Source organism: Myotis yumanensis, unplaced genomic scaffold, assembly GCF_028538775.1.
Source record: "Myotis yumanensis isolate MYYU_CA2020_CCGP unplaced genomic scaffold, mMyoYum1.0.hap1 SCAF_7, whole genome shotgun sequence".
Classification (NCBI taxonomy): Eukaryota; Metazoa; Chordata; class Mammalia; order Chiroptera; family Vespertilionidae; genus Myotis; species Myotis yumanensis.
The window spans coordinates 32,941,020-32,957,374 of record NW_027223758.1 but is presented as its reverse complement, the minus strand read 5'-3'; the positions used below and the strand labels follow the sequence as shown (position 1 = coordinate 32,957,374).

Genomic DNA, 16,355 nt, shown 5'->3' with positions numbered 1-16,355 from the left:
CTTTTCTTTTTTTTTCTCAGCAAAATTCTCTGGAGATTCAGCCAAATCGTTGAATGTTGTCAATAGTTCTTTCCTTTTCATTGCTGACTGATGTTCTATGGTATGGATTGGACCATAGACTGTTTAACCATTCACCCATTGAAGGATATCTGGGTTGTTTCTAGTTTGGGAGTATTATAAATAAGGCTGCTATGAAACATTCATGCACCGTAAGTTTTCATTTCTGGAATAAATGTGCAAGAGTGCAATTGCTGGATTATTATGGGAATTGCATGTTTAGTTTCATTAGAAACTGCTATATTCTTTTCCAGAATGGCTGCACCATTTTACCGTCCCACTAACAATGAATGCATGATAGAGTTTCTCCCCTCTGCCAGCATTTTTCATTGTAGCCATTCTGACAGGTATGCAGTGACATCCCTTTGTAGTTTAATTTGCATATTTCTAAAGGATAATGATATTGAGCAGCTTTTCATGTGTTTTATCATCTGTATATCCTCTTCAGTAAAATGTCTCTTTATATCTTTCGCCCATTTTCTAACTGAATTGTTTTTCTGTTGAATTTGAGAATTCTTGATATAGTCTACATAGCAGTTCTTTGTCAGATATGTGGTTTGCAAATATTTCCTCCAAGTCTGAAGCTTGTCTTTTCATCCTCTTAACAAAGTCTCTCACAGAACAAAAGGGTGTGTTTTTTATGGAGCCCGATTTATTAATTATTTCATTTTTCTTTTATAGATCAAGCTGTTTGTGTACAGTGCAAGGACTCTTTCCTTGGCTCAAAGGTTTTTCTCCACTATGATTTTTTCTAAAAGATTTACACTTTTGCATTTAATTTTTATTTCTCCACATTTCAAGTTAATTTTTGTGTAAGTTGTGAGACTTAAATTGAGGTTCCTTTTTTGTCTATGGATGTCCAATTGCTCCAGCACCATTTGTGGAAAAGGTTTTCTTTCCTCCACTGAATTGCTTCTGCACCTTTGCCAAAAATCAGTTGGGTCCTGGCCAATGTGGCTCAATGGTTGGAGTGTCTCTCCACACACTGAAAGGTCAAGGGTTCCTGGTCAAGGGCAGTACCTGGGTTGCAGGTTCAATCCCTGATGCCGGTCAGGGCTCATGTGGGAACAACAATTGATGTGTCGCTCTCACATCAATGTTTTTCTCTCTCCCTTTCTCTCTCTCCCTCTCTCTCTATCTCTCCCACTTGCTCCCTCCCTTCCACTCCCTCTAAAAATCAATGGAAAAAATATCCTCGGGTGAGGATTAACAAAACAAACAAAAAAATCAGTTGGGCCCTAGTCGGTTTGGCTCACTGGATAGAGCATCGGCCTGGGGACTGAAGAGTCCCGGGTTCGATTCCAGTCAAGGGCATGTACCTTGGTTGCAGGCACACCCCCAGTAGGGGGTGTGCAGGAAGCAGCTGATCGATGCTTCTCTCTCATCGATGTTTCTAACTCTCTATCCCTCTCCCTTCCTCTCTGTAAAAAATAAAATATATATATATATATATATATATATATATTTTAAAATCAGTTGGGCATATTTGTATGCCTCTATTTCTGGTTTCTCTATTCTGTTCCATTGACCTACGTGTCTCTCTGCCAATAATATGCTGTCTTTATTATTATAGCCATATAGTTGGCCTTAAAATCATGTAAACTGATTCTTCCCATGCTATTCTTCTTTTTTCAAAATTGTCTTATCTATTGTAGGGTCTTGCTTTCCTATATAAATTTTAAAATAAACCTGTCTTTGTCTAACAAAACATTGCTGGAATTTTGATAGGAACTGTATTAAACATATACATCAATTTGGGGAAAATTTATATCTTTGCTATGTTGAGTCTTCCAATCCATGAACATGGTATGTCTCTATATTCACTTAGGTCTTTGATATCTTTCACCAGCATTTATGTAATTTTCAGCATACAGATCCTCTATGTTTTGTTAATTTTATACCTAAATATCATTTTCTTTTTCTTTTTTTTTTTTATTTTAGACAGGGAGAGATAGAAACATCAATGATGAGAGAGGATCATTGTTCAGCTGCCTTCTGCATTCCCCACACTAAGAATTGAGCTCGCGACCCCGGACATATGGCCTGACCGGGAATCAAAATGTGACCTCCTGGCTCACAGGTCAATGCTCAACCACTGAGCTATGCCTATGCCAGCCAGGCCAATCATTTTCTTTAAAGTGATTGTAAATGTATTGTTTTTTTTGTTTTGTTTTGTTTTTAATATATTTTATTGATTTTTTACAGAGAGGAAGGGAGAGAGATAGAGAGCTAGAAACATCGATGCGAGAGAAACATCAATCAGCTGCCTCCTGCACATCTCCTACTGGGGATGTGCCCGCAACCCAGGTACATGCCCTTGACCGGAATCGAACCTGGGACCTTTCAGTCCGCAGGCCGACGCTCTATCCACTGAGCCAAACCGGTTTCAGCTAAATGTATTGTTTTAAATTTGGTTTCCACATATTCATTGTTACGCCAGATGATTGTGTTCACTCACCACCCTAACAGCCCACCTTCTTCTTTCCAGTTTTCAGAGTCTTTCTGTTTGTGTGTTATACCCAACATGTTTGAGTTGTAAAAGGGAGGAATAGAAAGGAACAGGGCTACTCCATCTTGGTAGAGATGATCGATTTCTCTTGACTACACAAAACTGTCCTCAAGGACAGGACTTTGCTCAGAACGTGTTACCAACCTAAGCTTCAGTTTCCTCATCTGTAAAATGGTGATAACATCATCTCCTGTCATTGTAAGGAGTGATCTAGATGATGATCTCCTTCTATCTCAAGTGTAAAGTGTTGTGGAGTTACACGTTTGAGACTGGAACCATGAGTTCTTTGTGACTAGAAACCCAATCTGTCTCCTTCACTATGAGTCAACAACACTCAGAACAATGCCAGGCACATGGGGGCTCTGAAAAGCTGCTGCTGAATGAATATATGAATGAATGAATGAATGAATGAGGCCTCTACTACAGAGCCTGACACAAAATAAATCCTCAGCAAATGGTAGCTATTTTTAGCATTATTTATACAGTTGCATAGGACAGGAATCTCTGTGCCCATTTCCACAGAAAAGAAAACTGAGGTTGTGACAGGTTACTTAGATGGAACTGCCAGCAAGAAGGGAAACTGGAACACCAACTCAGGTCTATATTTCTCCAGTGCTCACACTCTTTCCAGCTACATATGTATGTTTAAGACTGTGGGTCCTGCCCTAACCGGTTTGGCGCAGTGGATAGAGCATTGGCCTGCGGACCGAAGGGTCCCGGGTTCGATTCCAGTCAAGAGCATGTACCTGGATTGCGGGCACATCCCCAGTAGGGAGTGTGCAGGAAGCAGCTGGTCGATGTTTCTCTCTCATCGATGTTTCTAACTCTCTATCCCTCTCCCTTCCTCTCTGTAAAAAATCAATAAAAAATATTTAAAAAAAAAAAAAAGACTGTGGGTCTTGCCCTGGCCAGTTTTGCTCAGTGGTTAGAGCATCGGATTGCAGATCGAAGGGTCCCGGGTTCGATTCTGGTCAAGGGCAAGTTCCTTGGTTTCAGGTTCCTCCCCAACCCCAGCCCTGGTCGGGGCACATGCAGGAGGCAACCAATCAATGTGTCTCTCTCACATCGACGTTTCTCTCTGTCTTTCCCTCTCCTGTCCACTCTCCCTACAAATCAATGGAAAAATATCCTTGGGTGAGGATCAAAAAAAAAAAAAAAAGAAAAGAAAAAAAGACTGTGGGTCCTAAAGTCAAATTGTCAAATGTCACAGCCTGGCTATGCTCCTCCTAACTGAGTGACCTCGGGAGTGACACCTGTGTGTGCCTCCCCTGTAGAGGAGATGGTAATAACAGCACCCTCCGCACAGGCTTGTTTGGAAGATTAAATGAAGTGATACTTGTAAAGTGCTGAGAACAGTATCTGGCCTGTATGTAATAAGTGCCTGGCATATGTTAACTACTCTTGTTCTTGTTGTGGTTGTGTCTGTTATGTATCTCTCTGGCTTCTCAGTGAAAGAAAAGGGCAAGAGTTTCATTATAGATGCTGTCTGAATAGAGTCTAGGGCTCTAGACAAAAATCCTATCACCACCACCAGGCCTTAAGATCATCACTTTACATCCATGACTCTCAAAAGGGGTGTTTTAGGTACCTTGACAGAGTTTTCACAAATACTGGGGGGCCCAACTGGCATCTGTGGGTGGGAGCCAGGGATGCTAGACATCCCCCAGAACAGGACAGCCCCAGAGAACACAGAATTCTCCTAGGTTCTACCTGACTTTCCAAAGTCCTCTCAGATACTGATGTAGGTGAAAACGCTATTTATAATGGTCTGATCTCAGAACCTGACTGTGGGCCACATATAAACACAAAGAATATTTTGCACCCAGGCCGGTTTGGCTCAGTGGATAGAGTAGTGGCCTGCAGACTGAAGGGTCCCTGGTTCAATTCCAGTCAAGGGCACGCAACTCAGTTGCAGGCTCGATCCCCAACCCCGATCTGGGCACATGCCGGAGGCAACCAATCAGTGTGTCTCTTTCACATTGATGTTTCTCTGTCTCTCCCCCTCCCTTCCACTTTCTCTAAAAATCAATGAAAAATATCCTTGGGTGAGGACTGACAAAGAGAGAGAGAGAGAGAGAGAGAGAGAGAGAGAGAGAGAGAAAGGATATTTTGCAGAGGTTTACTCTAATGCTGAATTTTCCAAGGAAGCAGCTATAATCAAGAGAAAGATCATACTTTGTTTTGTTTGGAATTTACCAAAAGATGGGTACCACTTTGTAAATCATGGCAGCAATGAAAAATCCCCCTGGTATTAGAGTCCCAGGATCCTACCACATGTCAATCTGCCTTTGCAACTGTTACATCCACCAGGACTCTCTACAACAAGCATGTCAAACTCGCGGCCCACAGGCCACATGCAGCCCACAATGAATATTTTTGCAGCCCAGACAATATAACGGTATGTAAGAAACGTTTTAGTAAAAGTTTCGTAACTTAATTTCTATAATACCCTGTTATACATAATTATTAATAATGAACTACAACGTTCGCTAATGACTGATTACTATAATCGTGTAGCATTCATTTCTCTTACACGCCTTACGTGCAGGCGCACCATTTCTCTCCACTGATACTAGCAGCGGATATTTTAGCAGCCGATTGCCACGTCATTAGCCTTGAACTGACTTGTTTGGTGTGTGCAACAGGAAATATTTCGCTTTCAGAGATCAAGAAAAAATAGGTTTATTTGCGTTACGCTTATTAATTTGTGCAGTTATTCAGTGTCTGGTAGGTTAATGTTCAAGGAAAAATATTAATTTTTATTAAAATGTTCTATTATTTTATGTTAACAATGACTCATTTATTTCAGCCCTTTGTATTCAGCATGTCTCTATCGAAATAATCTTACGTTTCTATGAAAATTGAAGCTTCTGTTTTTTTGCAGCCCACATAAACTTAAACCTTGTTTATTTGGCCCGTGTTAGCCTTTGAGTTTGACATGCTTGCTTTACATCTATGAGTAAGCTTCTGATGACTTTATCATATCTTCTAGTGGAGTCCAACCTGAGCATTTACCTATTGAAATATGTTATTAAACTATAAAAAAACTTTTACTTTTTCTTTACAGTTAGGGTATTATTTCTTTGTTATATCTGTAGGTAGGTTATATTATCTATGAAGTTTATTTCAGGAGACTATAGGAATATTACAAAATATTTGTTATTAAAAGGAGTGTTGAATCTGGCAAGGTTGAGCAACAATGCTTTAAAGAGATCATCTCATTTAATTCTCACAACAATCCTATCAGGTAAGCACAGAGGAATAAATGATTTTACCAAGAGAGTAAAAGGCAGAGCCAAGATCTGAAGCCGTGTCTGCCTGGCAAGGCCTCAGAACTCCCCTGGAAAGGCATGACAATGATGTAGCAGAGATGATCCTGAATTCACCAAACCCTATTTTCTTTTCCTCCTGGACACACAGCTGGGCTACATTTCCCATCTTCCTTTGTAGTTAGGAGTGGTCAGATGACTGAGTTATGGCTACTGACTGGAAGTGATATTGTGTCACTTCAAATCTGGGCCCTGGGGAAAAAAAACAACTGCCCACAAAATCACCCATATCCTTGCTTAGAATGTCAAGGCCTTACAAAATGTCATAGCCACAAGGCAAAGGAGCCCAGGTCCCTAAATAATCATGCAGAAAAGATCACCTCCTCCTGCCCAGATGCACAAATGTCCTTTGACATATATGAGATATACGCTTCTGAATTAATACTTGATATCTGGGGATTGTTGATTAAAGCAGTGAGCCTCCCCTAAAATAAATGGAGTCACCAAGGGCCAAGGGCATTCACTCTACCTGATCCCCAACTCCCATACCAGCCCAAAGTGCCTCTGCTCACCTGGCTGGTCACTAATCCAAGGCTTCATTTTGGTTTTCTTATGGCCACTGGTTTGCAGGACTGGAAGCGCAGTGGAGGGCTTGGTTTTATGTTTGGACCGCTGCCCTGAAACATAATCCTACCAGACAAAACAAAATCAGTCACACAGCCTTGTGGGTTCAAATTCCAGCTTCAGCCCTAACCGGTTTGGCTCAGTGGATACAGAGTCAGCCTGCAGACTTAAGGGTTAATAGGTTCGATTCTGGTCAAGGGTACATGCCCCGGATTGTGGGCTCGATCCCCAGTAGGGAGCATGCGGGAGGTGACTGATCAGTAATTCTCTCTCATCATTGATGTTTCTCTCTCTCTCCCTCTCCCTTCCTCTCTGAAATCAATAAAAATATTTTTTTTTAAAAAATTCCACCTTCCCCCCTTATAGATATCAGTGACCTTGAGCAAGTGACTTTACCTCTCTGAGCCTCAATTTTCTCATCTGCAAACTGGATCTCATTATAAACCTACCTCCATAGGTTGGTGTGAGAATTCTGAGAGAGATTTGTAAAGCATGTGGTAAGTGCTCCATAATGTCAGCTATCACTCTTACCAGCCAGCCTGAATTTCCTAAGCACATCCAGGCTGGGAGGTGCTGAGAACTGTGAGAAACAGAAGGCATGAAAAAGACCCAAAGGGAACCAGAATAGAACCATAGGTAAATAAGAGAGCAGCACAATATACCTACACCCTTACATTCTGATAAGGAGGTAAGAAAACTGAGGTTCAAAGGCATGCCTCAGTCCCAGAGCAAATGTGTGACACGGCAGGGCCTGGAATTCAGATCTCAGGACTCTACCACCTAAGACTGTGGCTTCCGCGGGAAGGGAGAGCAGAGGACTGCGGGCTCAGGATCAGCGAACCTCTCCCCTCCTCCCCCAGCCCCTCCCGCACTCACCGGAGTCTGGGACTTGGGGACTGTAGGGCGACTCCTAGAGTCGGTAGGTCTGAAAAGAGTTAGGGCGGGAAAGACCTTCCATCATTGCCAGCCCATAGGGGTGCAAGCAGCAAACATGAAACAGGCGTGGGGTCTCCAATCCAAAACCGCAGTTTCCTAGGGACGCAGCCAAGCCAGAACCCAGAGAGCGCCAGGGAGAGGCGGGGCTCGGGAGCTGTGGGCGAAGGGGGGGGGGGGGCAAAAGACCGCGAAGAACCCCCTCCCCCCCCCCCCCCCCCCCGCGTGGGCGGGAGGCCGATGCATGCGCGCTTCACCACCTCGCGGTACTCTTTCACCTACTTTGGAAAGGCATGCGCCATTGGGGAAAATGGAAGAAGAGTCGGGGGAGTCCGTGGGGCACCGATCTCTTGGGGTGCCTACTTATTCGTCTTCTCCAACTTCCTAGTCTCAGCGCGGATCGCGTGGTAACTCAGGCCACTCAGACTTCCCTTGGAGACCAGACGCTTCAGCTGGGTCTACGTCTCCAAGGAAACGGACGCAGACTACGGGGTGCCTAGAGGGACCAATCTCACAGGGCAAAATGTAGCTCTGGACACATTCTTTTCAACTTGGTTTCAAATATCCCTCAGCTGGCTTCGCCCAACAGCCTGAAGAATTATGTCATATTTTTACTCTCATCAAACCTCTATGACTTCCTTCCCCATCCTTACTTTTTTTTTTTTTAAGGGAATGGAAAGGAAGGGAAGGGAAGGAAGAAAGGGAGGAAGGAACAAATCTTACTCTTGAATTTGCTTCCTATTTCACTAAGAAAATCTTGGGATCAGTAAACTCAAAAGCTCACATCACCTTATTTACCCACCTACTTGCCTCTCTCCTGTGACGGTGTATAAATTGCCTCCTGAGACCAACTCCTACAATTATGCACTGAATCCTACTCTCTTACTTTCTATTTCCCCAGCAATTCACCCCGTTTTCTCCCATCACTCTTTTTTCTTTATTATTCTCATTGTCACACCAACATATATTAATTTCTTCTATTGAAAAAAAAAGTGAATATGCCCCGCCACCATGGCCCAGTGGTTGAGTGTCAACTTATGGCAGGAGGTCATGGTTCAATTCCCAGTCAGGGCATATGCCCTGGTTTCGGGCTCAGTCCTCAGTGTGGGACATGCAGGAGGCAGCCGATCAATGATACTCTTACATCATTGATGTTTCCATCTCTCCCTCTCCCTTCCTCTCTGAAATCAATAAAAATATATTTTTAAAAAATATTTTTTTAAAGTGACCACTTCCATCCAGCTCCCCTCCCATTTCTGCATCACCTCACAGCAAAACTCCTACAGAGGTCTGCCTACTCTGTTTGCCATTCCTTTCTTCCTCTTCGGCCAGGCTTTCACTTTCCCCCTCTGGAGGGAAACGCCCCTTGTCAATCAATACCACAAGTGACCTCCACTTGGCTAAACCTCCTCTTACCTGGCCTATGTGCAGCACTTGGCACAATGGGTCACTCCTTCCTTGACACACTTTCTAAACTTGGCATCCAGGAAACCACGCTCAGGGGTTCCTTCCTACCTCCTTTTCTTCTCTTTTGCTGGCCCCTCCCCTTCCCCCTTTATTACTGGATTGCCCCAGTAATATCTGCTTTCACTCCATGTGTGCCCTCCCAGTCTTGTGACTGCAGATGCCATATCTACCCAGATGCTTCCCAGCCTCACCTCTTCAGCCTCTTCCCTGAATTCCTGTCACATACAGCCAATTGTCTACTCAATATCTCAGACACCTAATAGGCAACTAGCATGCATTCTTTCCCCAGAAACATTTTCACCCTTCTCAAAATGACAGCTCTTCCTGAAGTCACCCTTGACTCATCTTTCATCCCACATCCAAGTCTGCCAGCAGTACCTTTAAAATATATCTGGAATCAGGCCACTTACTTCTGTCACCCACACACATACCCTGCTTTCCTCTCATGCCTGGACTCCAGTATCAGCTCCCACTCTAGCCCCACTCCAGTTCTCTCTCCACACTCCAGATTTGCCATATACAGCATAAACAAAAAATGCATTCCGGTCCTGGCCAGGTAGCTCGGTTGGTTAGAACATCGTCCCAATAAGCCAGGGTTGTGAGTGTGTCCTCCCTGTTTGTTTGTTAATCGTCACCTGAGGATATTTTTCCATTGATTTTTTAGAGACAGTGGAAGGGAGGGGGAGAAACAGAGAGAGAAACATCCATGTGAGAGAAACACATCAACTGGGGGCCTCTCGCACGCACCCTGGCACCCTGACCAGGGCCAGGGATAGAGCCCACAACCCAGGTATGTGCCCTTGACAGGGATTGAACCCAGGACCCTTCAGTCTTCGGTCCATGGGCCGATGCTCTATCCACTGAGGCAAACCGGCTAGGGCAGTGGTCGGCAAACTCATTAGTCAACAGAGCCAAATATCAACAGTACAACCATTGAAATTTCTTTTGAGAGCCAAAATTTTTAAACTTAAACTATATAGGTAGGTACATTGTTATTAACTTAATTAGGGTACTCCTAAGGCTTAGGAAGAGCCACACTCAAGGGGCCAAAGAGCCACATGTGGCTCACGAGCTGCAGTTTGCCGACCACGGGTCTAGGGCCAAGGTTGTGAGTTTGATCCCTGGTTAGGGCACATATAAGAATCAACCAATGAATGCATGGATGAGTGGAACAACAAATCAATCTCTCTCTCTTACTCTCTCAAATCAATCCATAAAATATTTTTAAAATAAATAAAAGTGCATTCCAGTTTAAAAAATAATTTGAAGGGAGCAAATAATTTGAAATCACCTAAAGTTGAATAGGGGAATGTTACTAAAGAATACTAGGCCAGAGCTCCCCACTTTCTCCTCCTCTTAAAAATCATAGGAACCCCTAGCCAGTTTGGCTCAGAGGATAGAGCATCGGCCGGATTGAAAGGCCCCAGGTTCAATTCCGGTCAAGGACACATGCCCGGGGTTGCAGGCTCATCCCCAGTGGGGGGCGTGCAGGAGGCAGCCGACCAATGATTCTCTCTCATCATTGATGTTTCTATCTCCCTCTCCCTCTCCTTTCCTCTCTGAAATCAATAAAAATACATATATATTTTTTAAATCGTAGGAAAATGTTTTAAATTGCACTGCACACTATGGTTAACAGAAGAGAATGCTATGGTAAAGGCAATCAGCTGGGTACTCTGGCCATCCCGGCACCTCTTGGCTGCCCCTAGGGCTGAAGGAATCCCTGTCAGGCACCCCCATTTACAAAGCCCACTGTACCTCAATTGCAGCTGAGAAGCTCTGTGCCACAAAACAGTTAAAAAGTAGGAGGCGGCAACATATGGCAGACCTGGGTGTTTGCCTACCCAACAGCCATTTCTCCCGGTCCGTCTCAGGTAGCTCCGTTGGTTAGAACATCGTCCCAATAAGCCAGGGTTGTGAGTGTGTCTTCCTTGCTTGTTTGTTAATCTTCACCTGAGGATATTTTTCCATTGATTTTTAGAGACAGTGGAAGGGAGGGATCTTACTTGATCTTACTCCGACAGGCACTGTCTTTAGAGGCGGCAGGCCCCAGCCCTAGTCCCAGTGCCCTCTCCAAAGTCATGATTGGTCTGAGCTAGCTTTGGTGGGTCCATTTCTCTCGCCAGTTTTAGGTTTAGTCATAGGCATCTGATAAAAGCAGGGCCAAAGAATAGGGTGAAAAGTCTACTTAGAGACTTTGGGAAAGATTTTCATCACACTTTAAAAAAATAGACATTACAGCCAGGCCAGTGGCTCGGTGGTTGAGCTTCCACCTACGTGTTTGGTCCGGCCTGGGTTGCAGTTGATCCTGATTGGCGGGGGGGGGGGGGGGGGGGGGGGGGGGGGGGGGTGTAGGTGATTCTCTCTCATCATTGATGTTTCTGTCTCTCTCCCTCTCCCTTCCTCTCTGAAATAAATTATATATATCTATATATTTTTTATTTTATTTTTTAAAATATATTTTATTGATTTTTCACAGAGAGGAAGGGAGAGGGATAGAGAGTTGGAAACATCGATGAGAGAGAAACATCGATCAGCTGCCTCCTGCATACCCCCTACTGGGGATGTGCCCGCAACCAAGGTACATGCCCTTAGCCGGAATCGAACCTGGGACCTTTCAGTCCGCAGGCCGACGCTCCATCCACTGAGCCAAACCGGTTAGGGCTATCTATATGTTTTTTAAGAGAGACATTGAAGAAAAACATTTCCTCGTCTGCTACTAGATACTGTCATATCTGTGTGGCATTACCAGAATTGTGGAACTGTGAGGGGAGTTAACCAAATGGTGGAATGGAAGAGGGGAAAGTGTAGGGGACCTGTTCCTTGAGAGCATCGTTGAGGAATTCAATTAACCAATCCTGGAAAACCCACTGTGGAATGATGAATGATTCTTATCATTGATGCTTCTATCTCTCTTTCCCTCGCCCTTCCTCTGAAATTAATAAAAATATTTTTTCTAAAAATTTTTAAATATATTTTTTATTTCAGAGAGGAAGGAAGAGGGAGAGAGAGATAGAAACATCAATGATGAGAAAGAATCATTGACTGGCTGCCTCCTGCACACCCTCGACTGGGGATCGAGCCTGCAACCCAGCATGTGCCCTTGTCCAGATTCGAACCTGGGACCCTTCAGTCCGCAGGCCAAAGCTCTAGCCACCAAGCCAAACCGGCTAGGGCTAAAAATATATTTTAAAAAACTTTTTTTAAAAAAGCCCACCGTGGATCAAGGTCTTTAACACACGCTATCTCCTCGCACTCCCACATGCCTCCTCTGACAGCAGATATAATATCCCTTTGTTGAGGAGGAGCAAATTGGAGCTATGAAAACTGAAGTCACTGGCCCCGGGGACAAAGCTGAGATGTGAAGCACTCAGATTGCAACGCGGGTCTCCCCGACTCCACATCCGCCTTTCCTTTCACTGAAGTGGGAAAGGTCACGGACGCACCCTGAAATGTACAGATACACAGAAGAAAGACAAACCTGACAAAAAGATCATGCTAAACCCGTCCCCTCCATCCCCCAAAGGTTATCAACGTTTCCAAAACACCGGTTGAGATGGACGAGAGGGGAAGATCCTGCCCAGTGCTAACTTCAGCCCCGAATCTGTGTTAAGATTGTTTCCTGGAGTCGGATGCAAATAGTCTTTGATCCACAACGTCAGACACAAGGCGGTTTAATAAGTAAATATGAGCCACCTGTTTATAATTAGGAGCCCCCATTACCTCTGCCGCGGGGCCGCATAATGTATCCCCATGTCCACGCCGCTCCGTCCCGGACAAGGGTAAAGGCAGCATTTTGTTTTGGACGATTCCACGTGGCACGGCTTGCGCTGCGCTTAGAACGGGCCTGGGCGCTGCGCTCCGGCGCTCAGTGTATCATCCTTATCATGCATGGGCCCGAGATCTTTTTTTAAAGTGATGCCGTATAACTTACTTGAAAAATATTACTATGAAAAAATAAGGACGGGTGGAAAGAGGGGGTCGTGTGCGAGGGGTGCAGTGCAGTAAAATTTAATGCCAGACAGTTAAAACAGTCCAAAGGCAAAACGTTCGCAGTTAAGAAGCAACTTTCTGTGTTTGAAATGTTCCCGACCCAGCGCGGAAAACCATCGCGTGGCGGTCCGCTCCGCTGCGGGGGGCGGGAGGCTGAGTTTCGCTCCGTCGGATGGAAAAGGATCCCCCGCCTGCCCCGCCTTCGGGGAGCGCGGCCGGAGTGACACCACCGCGGGCCGCTTGCGAAACCCCAAATCCTCGAGAGCGAGGCGGCGGCTGCCAAGCCCTCGGAGCCAGGGCCGCGCTCCAAGCTCCTGGCCGCGCGGTGCCCCGGGGCGGGGCGGGGCGGGGCGGGCGCGCCCGGCGGAAGCGCGCGCGGCCGTTACCAGGGCCCCGGCCGGCCGGGCGCCGCATGTAAATATTTTTGGCGGGGCGGCGAGAGGCGGCATCAAATTTCAAAAAAAAAAAAAAAAAAGCCTCCAAAACCCACCGCACGGCGCGCGATGGGCGCCCTCCGGCCGCGGGAGCGAGTGGAGGATGCTGGGAAGGAGGTAACATGGCCACCGGCGGCGGCCCCGAGGAGGAGCGGCAGCGGGGGCGCCCGCAGCTCCTGGCCCCCGCGCGCCCCGCGGCCCGCGCCGAGGAGAAGGAGGGCGGCCGCGAGAAGCTGGGCTGGGCCCAGGTGGTGAAGAACCTGGCCGGGAAGAAGGGCGAGTTCCGCGAGTCGCGGCCGCCGCGGCGCGAGGACGAGAGCGGCGGCGGCGCGGGTGGCGCGCTGGGCGCCCCGGCGGGCCTGGCGGCGGCGGACCTCGGCGACTTCCCCCCGGCCAGCCGCGGGGACCCGAAGGGCCGCCGGAGAGAGCCGGCCGGCGAGGCGGCGGACCCCCGCCCCAAGAAAGGCGCCGCGGAGGCGGGCCGGAGGAAGAAGGCCGAGGGGGCGGCCATGGCGACCCCGTCCCGGCTCGGCGCGGCCGACGACCCGGCCGAGGAGTCCCCCGCGGAGGAGCAGGGGCCGGGGGCGGGCGCGGCGGCGGCGGGCTCCGCGGCCGGCCCGGGCAAGGGCCGCTTTCTCGTGCGCATCTGTTTCCAGGGCGACGAGAGCGCCTGCCCCACCCGGGACTTCGTGGTGGGCGCGCTCATCCTGCGCTCCATCGGCATGGAGCCCGGCGACATCTACGCCGTCATCCAGATCCCCGGCAGCCGCGAGTTCGACGTGAGCTTCCGCTCGGCCGAGAAGCTGGCCCTGTTCCTGCGCGTCTACGAGGAGAAGCGCGAGCGGGAGGACTGCTGGGACAACTTCGTGGTGCTGGGGCGCAGCCGGTCCAGCCTGAAGACGCTCTTCATCCTCTTCCGCAACGAGACGGTGGACGTGGAGGACATCGTGACCTGGCTCAAGCGCCACTGCGATGTGCTGGCCGTGCCCGTGAAGGTGACCGACAGGTTCGGGATCTGGACCGGGGAGTACAAGTGTGAGATCGAGCTGCGCCAGGGCGAGGGCGGCGTCCGGCACCTGCCGGGGGCCTTCTTTCTGGGGGCCGAGCGGGGCTACAGCTGGTACAAGGGGCAGCCCAAGACGTGCTTTAAATGTGGTTCCCGGACCCACCTGAGCGGCAGCTGCACGCAGGACAGGTGCTTCAGGTGCGGGGAGGAGGGGCACCTGAGCCCTTACTGCCGAAAGGGCATCGTGTGCAACCTCTGTGGCAAGCGGGGGCACGCCTTCGCCCAGTGTCCCAAAGCGGTTCACAATTCCGTGGCACCTCCGCTGCCTGGGGTGGCCGGGCACTGAGCACCCGCCTGCCTGCCTGCCGCCTGCCAGCCAGCCAGGGTGAAGACAGAGCCAGTTTACCCCTCTTAAGTGCCAAAACCTTTTTTGAAACCATTTTCTATCGTGTTTGAAAGAGATCTTTTTAAACAAGAGATGTCTCTCTCTCTGCCTTCTTAAACCGAGTGTACTCCATTTCAGCCTTTTCTGAATTGGTGACTCTCACCAGTCGTGACTACCGACAACTGTTGGTGTGCAGTTATGTCGCCAGTCCCTCTGTTGAATTTTGTTTTCGTTTTTTGTAATTGGGGGACGGGGGGTGGTTTGTACTTGTTACTCCCCATGTCTTGTCTTCTCCCCGAATTTTCACCCTTTGGGCTGCCCTGCTCATCTTGATGTCCTAGCACTTAAGTACAGGGCCCAGCACGTGGTAGACACTGCGCTCCATCAGTGTTTGTTGACTTGAAAACGTTGTTGACTGTGACTTCTGTCAGGATGTCCAGCTTGTGCAGCCCTTTTTCCCTCCCCCTTATCACTTGCTGCTTCTAATCTGTGTGGTCTGAGAATTTGTGAAACCAGTGTTGTTAGAAGTGTATGTAATCTGAGTCAATAAGCTCTGCATGGTGGCCAAGGGCCTCTCTTATGGCATTAAAATACATGGACTTTGTGACAGCTCTTTCAGTGGCTTAGAAGAGCCACACAATTATGGAATCTAGAATTGTCCTGTTGGAAAGAACCTAGAAGTTGGTTTACACCAATCCCCTGGTTTTCCAACAGTGAAACAGGCCCAGAGAGGTTAAATGACTGGGTCATAATCACATAGCTGTCTGGTGCCCGAGCCAGCCTAGAGTTCCCTGACCCCAAGGCCAGTGCTCATTCCACTACCTCTCACACTTCACAACATTTTCCTCAACACTTGAGGGCCCGGAAAGCCTGATCTCTCCAGAATAATGTGCCATCTGGGCCAGAGAGCAAAAAAAGAAAATTTCGCAGGGGCTTCTGAATACTTGGGAAACAGAGAAGGGACAAAAGAGCATAATCCAGGGTGCACTTGTTCCCTGGGGTATCACACCTGGATTACAGTGTGCCTGGTCCTTTGGGGGCCTTTCCCTTCCCCGTTCGTTGCCACCATGAGAAATGGGGGTGCTCCTGAGTAAGGAAACCTAGTAAAGGTTTACATTTGCACCTTAGTCTCAATAGTTAGACACCCCAGAGAAGCAGCTCATGGAGTTCATCTGCAAACTCCTGACTCTCAGGAGAAAGGCTGTTTTAACCCAGAATTGTAAGTGAGTTGTTAACTTTAAAATGTACTTGTGAAATAGGCCATGCGAGAGAGCATTGGGTCAACTGTTATCAAGTTAAAGGAGAATAGACAATACACTACTTTGGGTTTTTGTCTTCCCTTTGCATTCAGTTTTGCTATTTCCTTGTGGCTTGGAATGTAAAATCCATTGTTAAAAAGTTTTGTTCTGAATAAATATTTATCTTTTGTATTGCTAATTCTGCTGCGCTATTTCCTTTCAAAGTATTAGATGCATGGGTACACAGACCCTAGTTCAATGTGCTTCCTCCTACACACCACTTGTTTACCCTGCAAATACCGTTCCAGCCCCTGCAGGCCAGCACTTAGCACCTACCCTGTGGAACCAGGCCCTTTGGAGTTGCTCCCTAAACCCAGTGTGCTAATCACTTAACTCAAGTTTGAAGTCCCTAACTCAGCTCCAAAGAATCAGAATCACTG

At 47.4% G+C, this 16,355-nt stretch overlaps 2 protein-coding genes across 2 annotated transcripts in view; one reads left to right on the top strand and one right to left on the bottom strand.

Moving 5' to 3' along the window:
- Positions 1–13,062, bottom strand: part of CUNH20orf96 (chromosome unknown C20orf96 homolog) — a 28,556-nt gene extending 15,494 nt beyond the window's left edge. The window contains exons 1-2 of the mRNA XM_070421476.1: positions 12,583–13,062; positions 6,408–6,525 (exon numbers count right to left, since the gene is read on the bottom strand). Of these exons, the coding sequence (XP_070277577.1) occupies positions 6,408–6,525; positions 12,583–12,654 (190 nt within the window). The 5' untranslated portion in view covers positions 12,655–13,062. The remainder of the gene's footprint in view (positions 1–6,407; positions 6,526–12,582) is intronic.
- Positions 13,063–13,236: 174 nt separating this feature from the next.
- On the top strand, positions 13,237–16,094 carry ZCCHC3 (zinc finger CCHC-type containing 3). The gene has a single exon (XM_070421475.1). The coding sequence runs from the start codon at positions 13,409–13,411 to the stop codon at positions 14,636–14,638; it is 1,230 nt and encodes a 409-aa protein (XP_070277576.1). The 5' UTR covers positions 13,237–13,408; the 3' UTR covers positions 14,639–16,094.
- Positions 16,095–16,355: the final 261 nt, after the last annotated feature.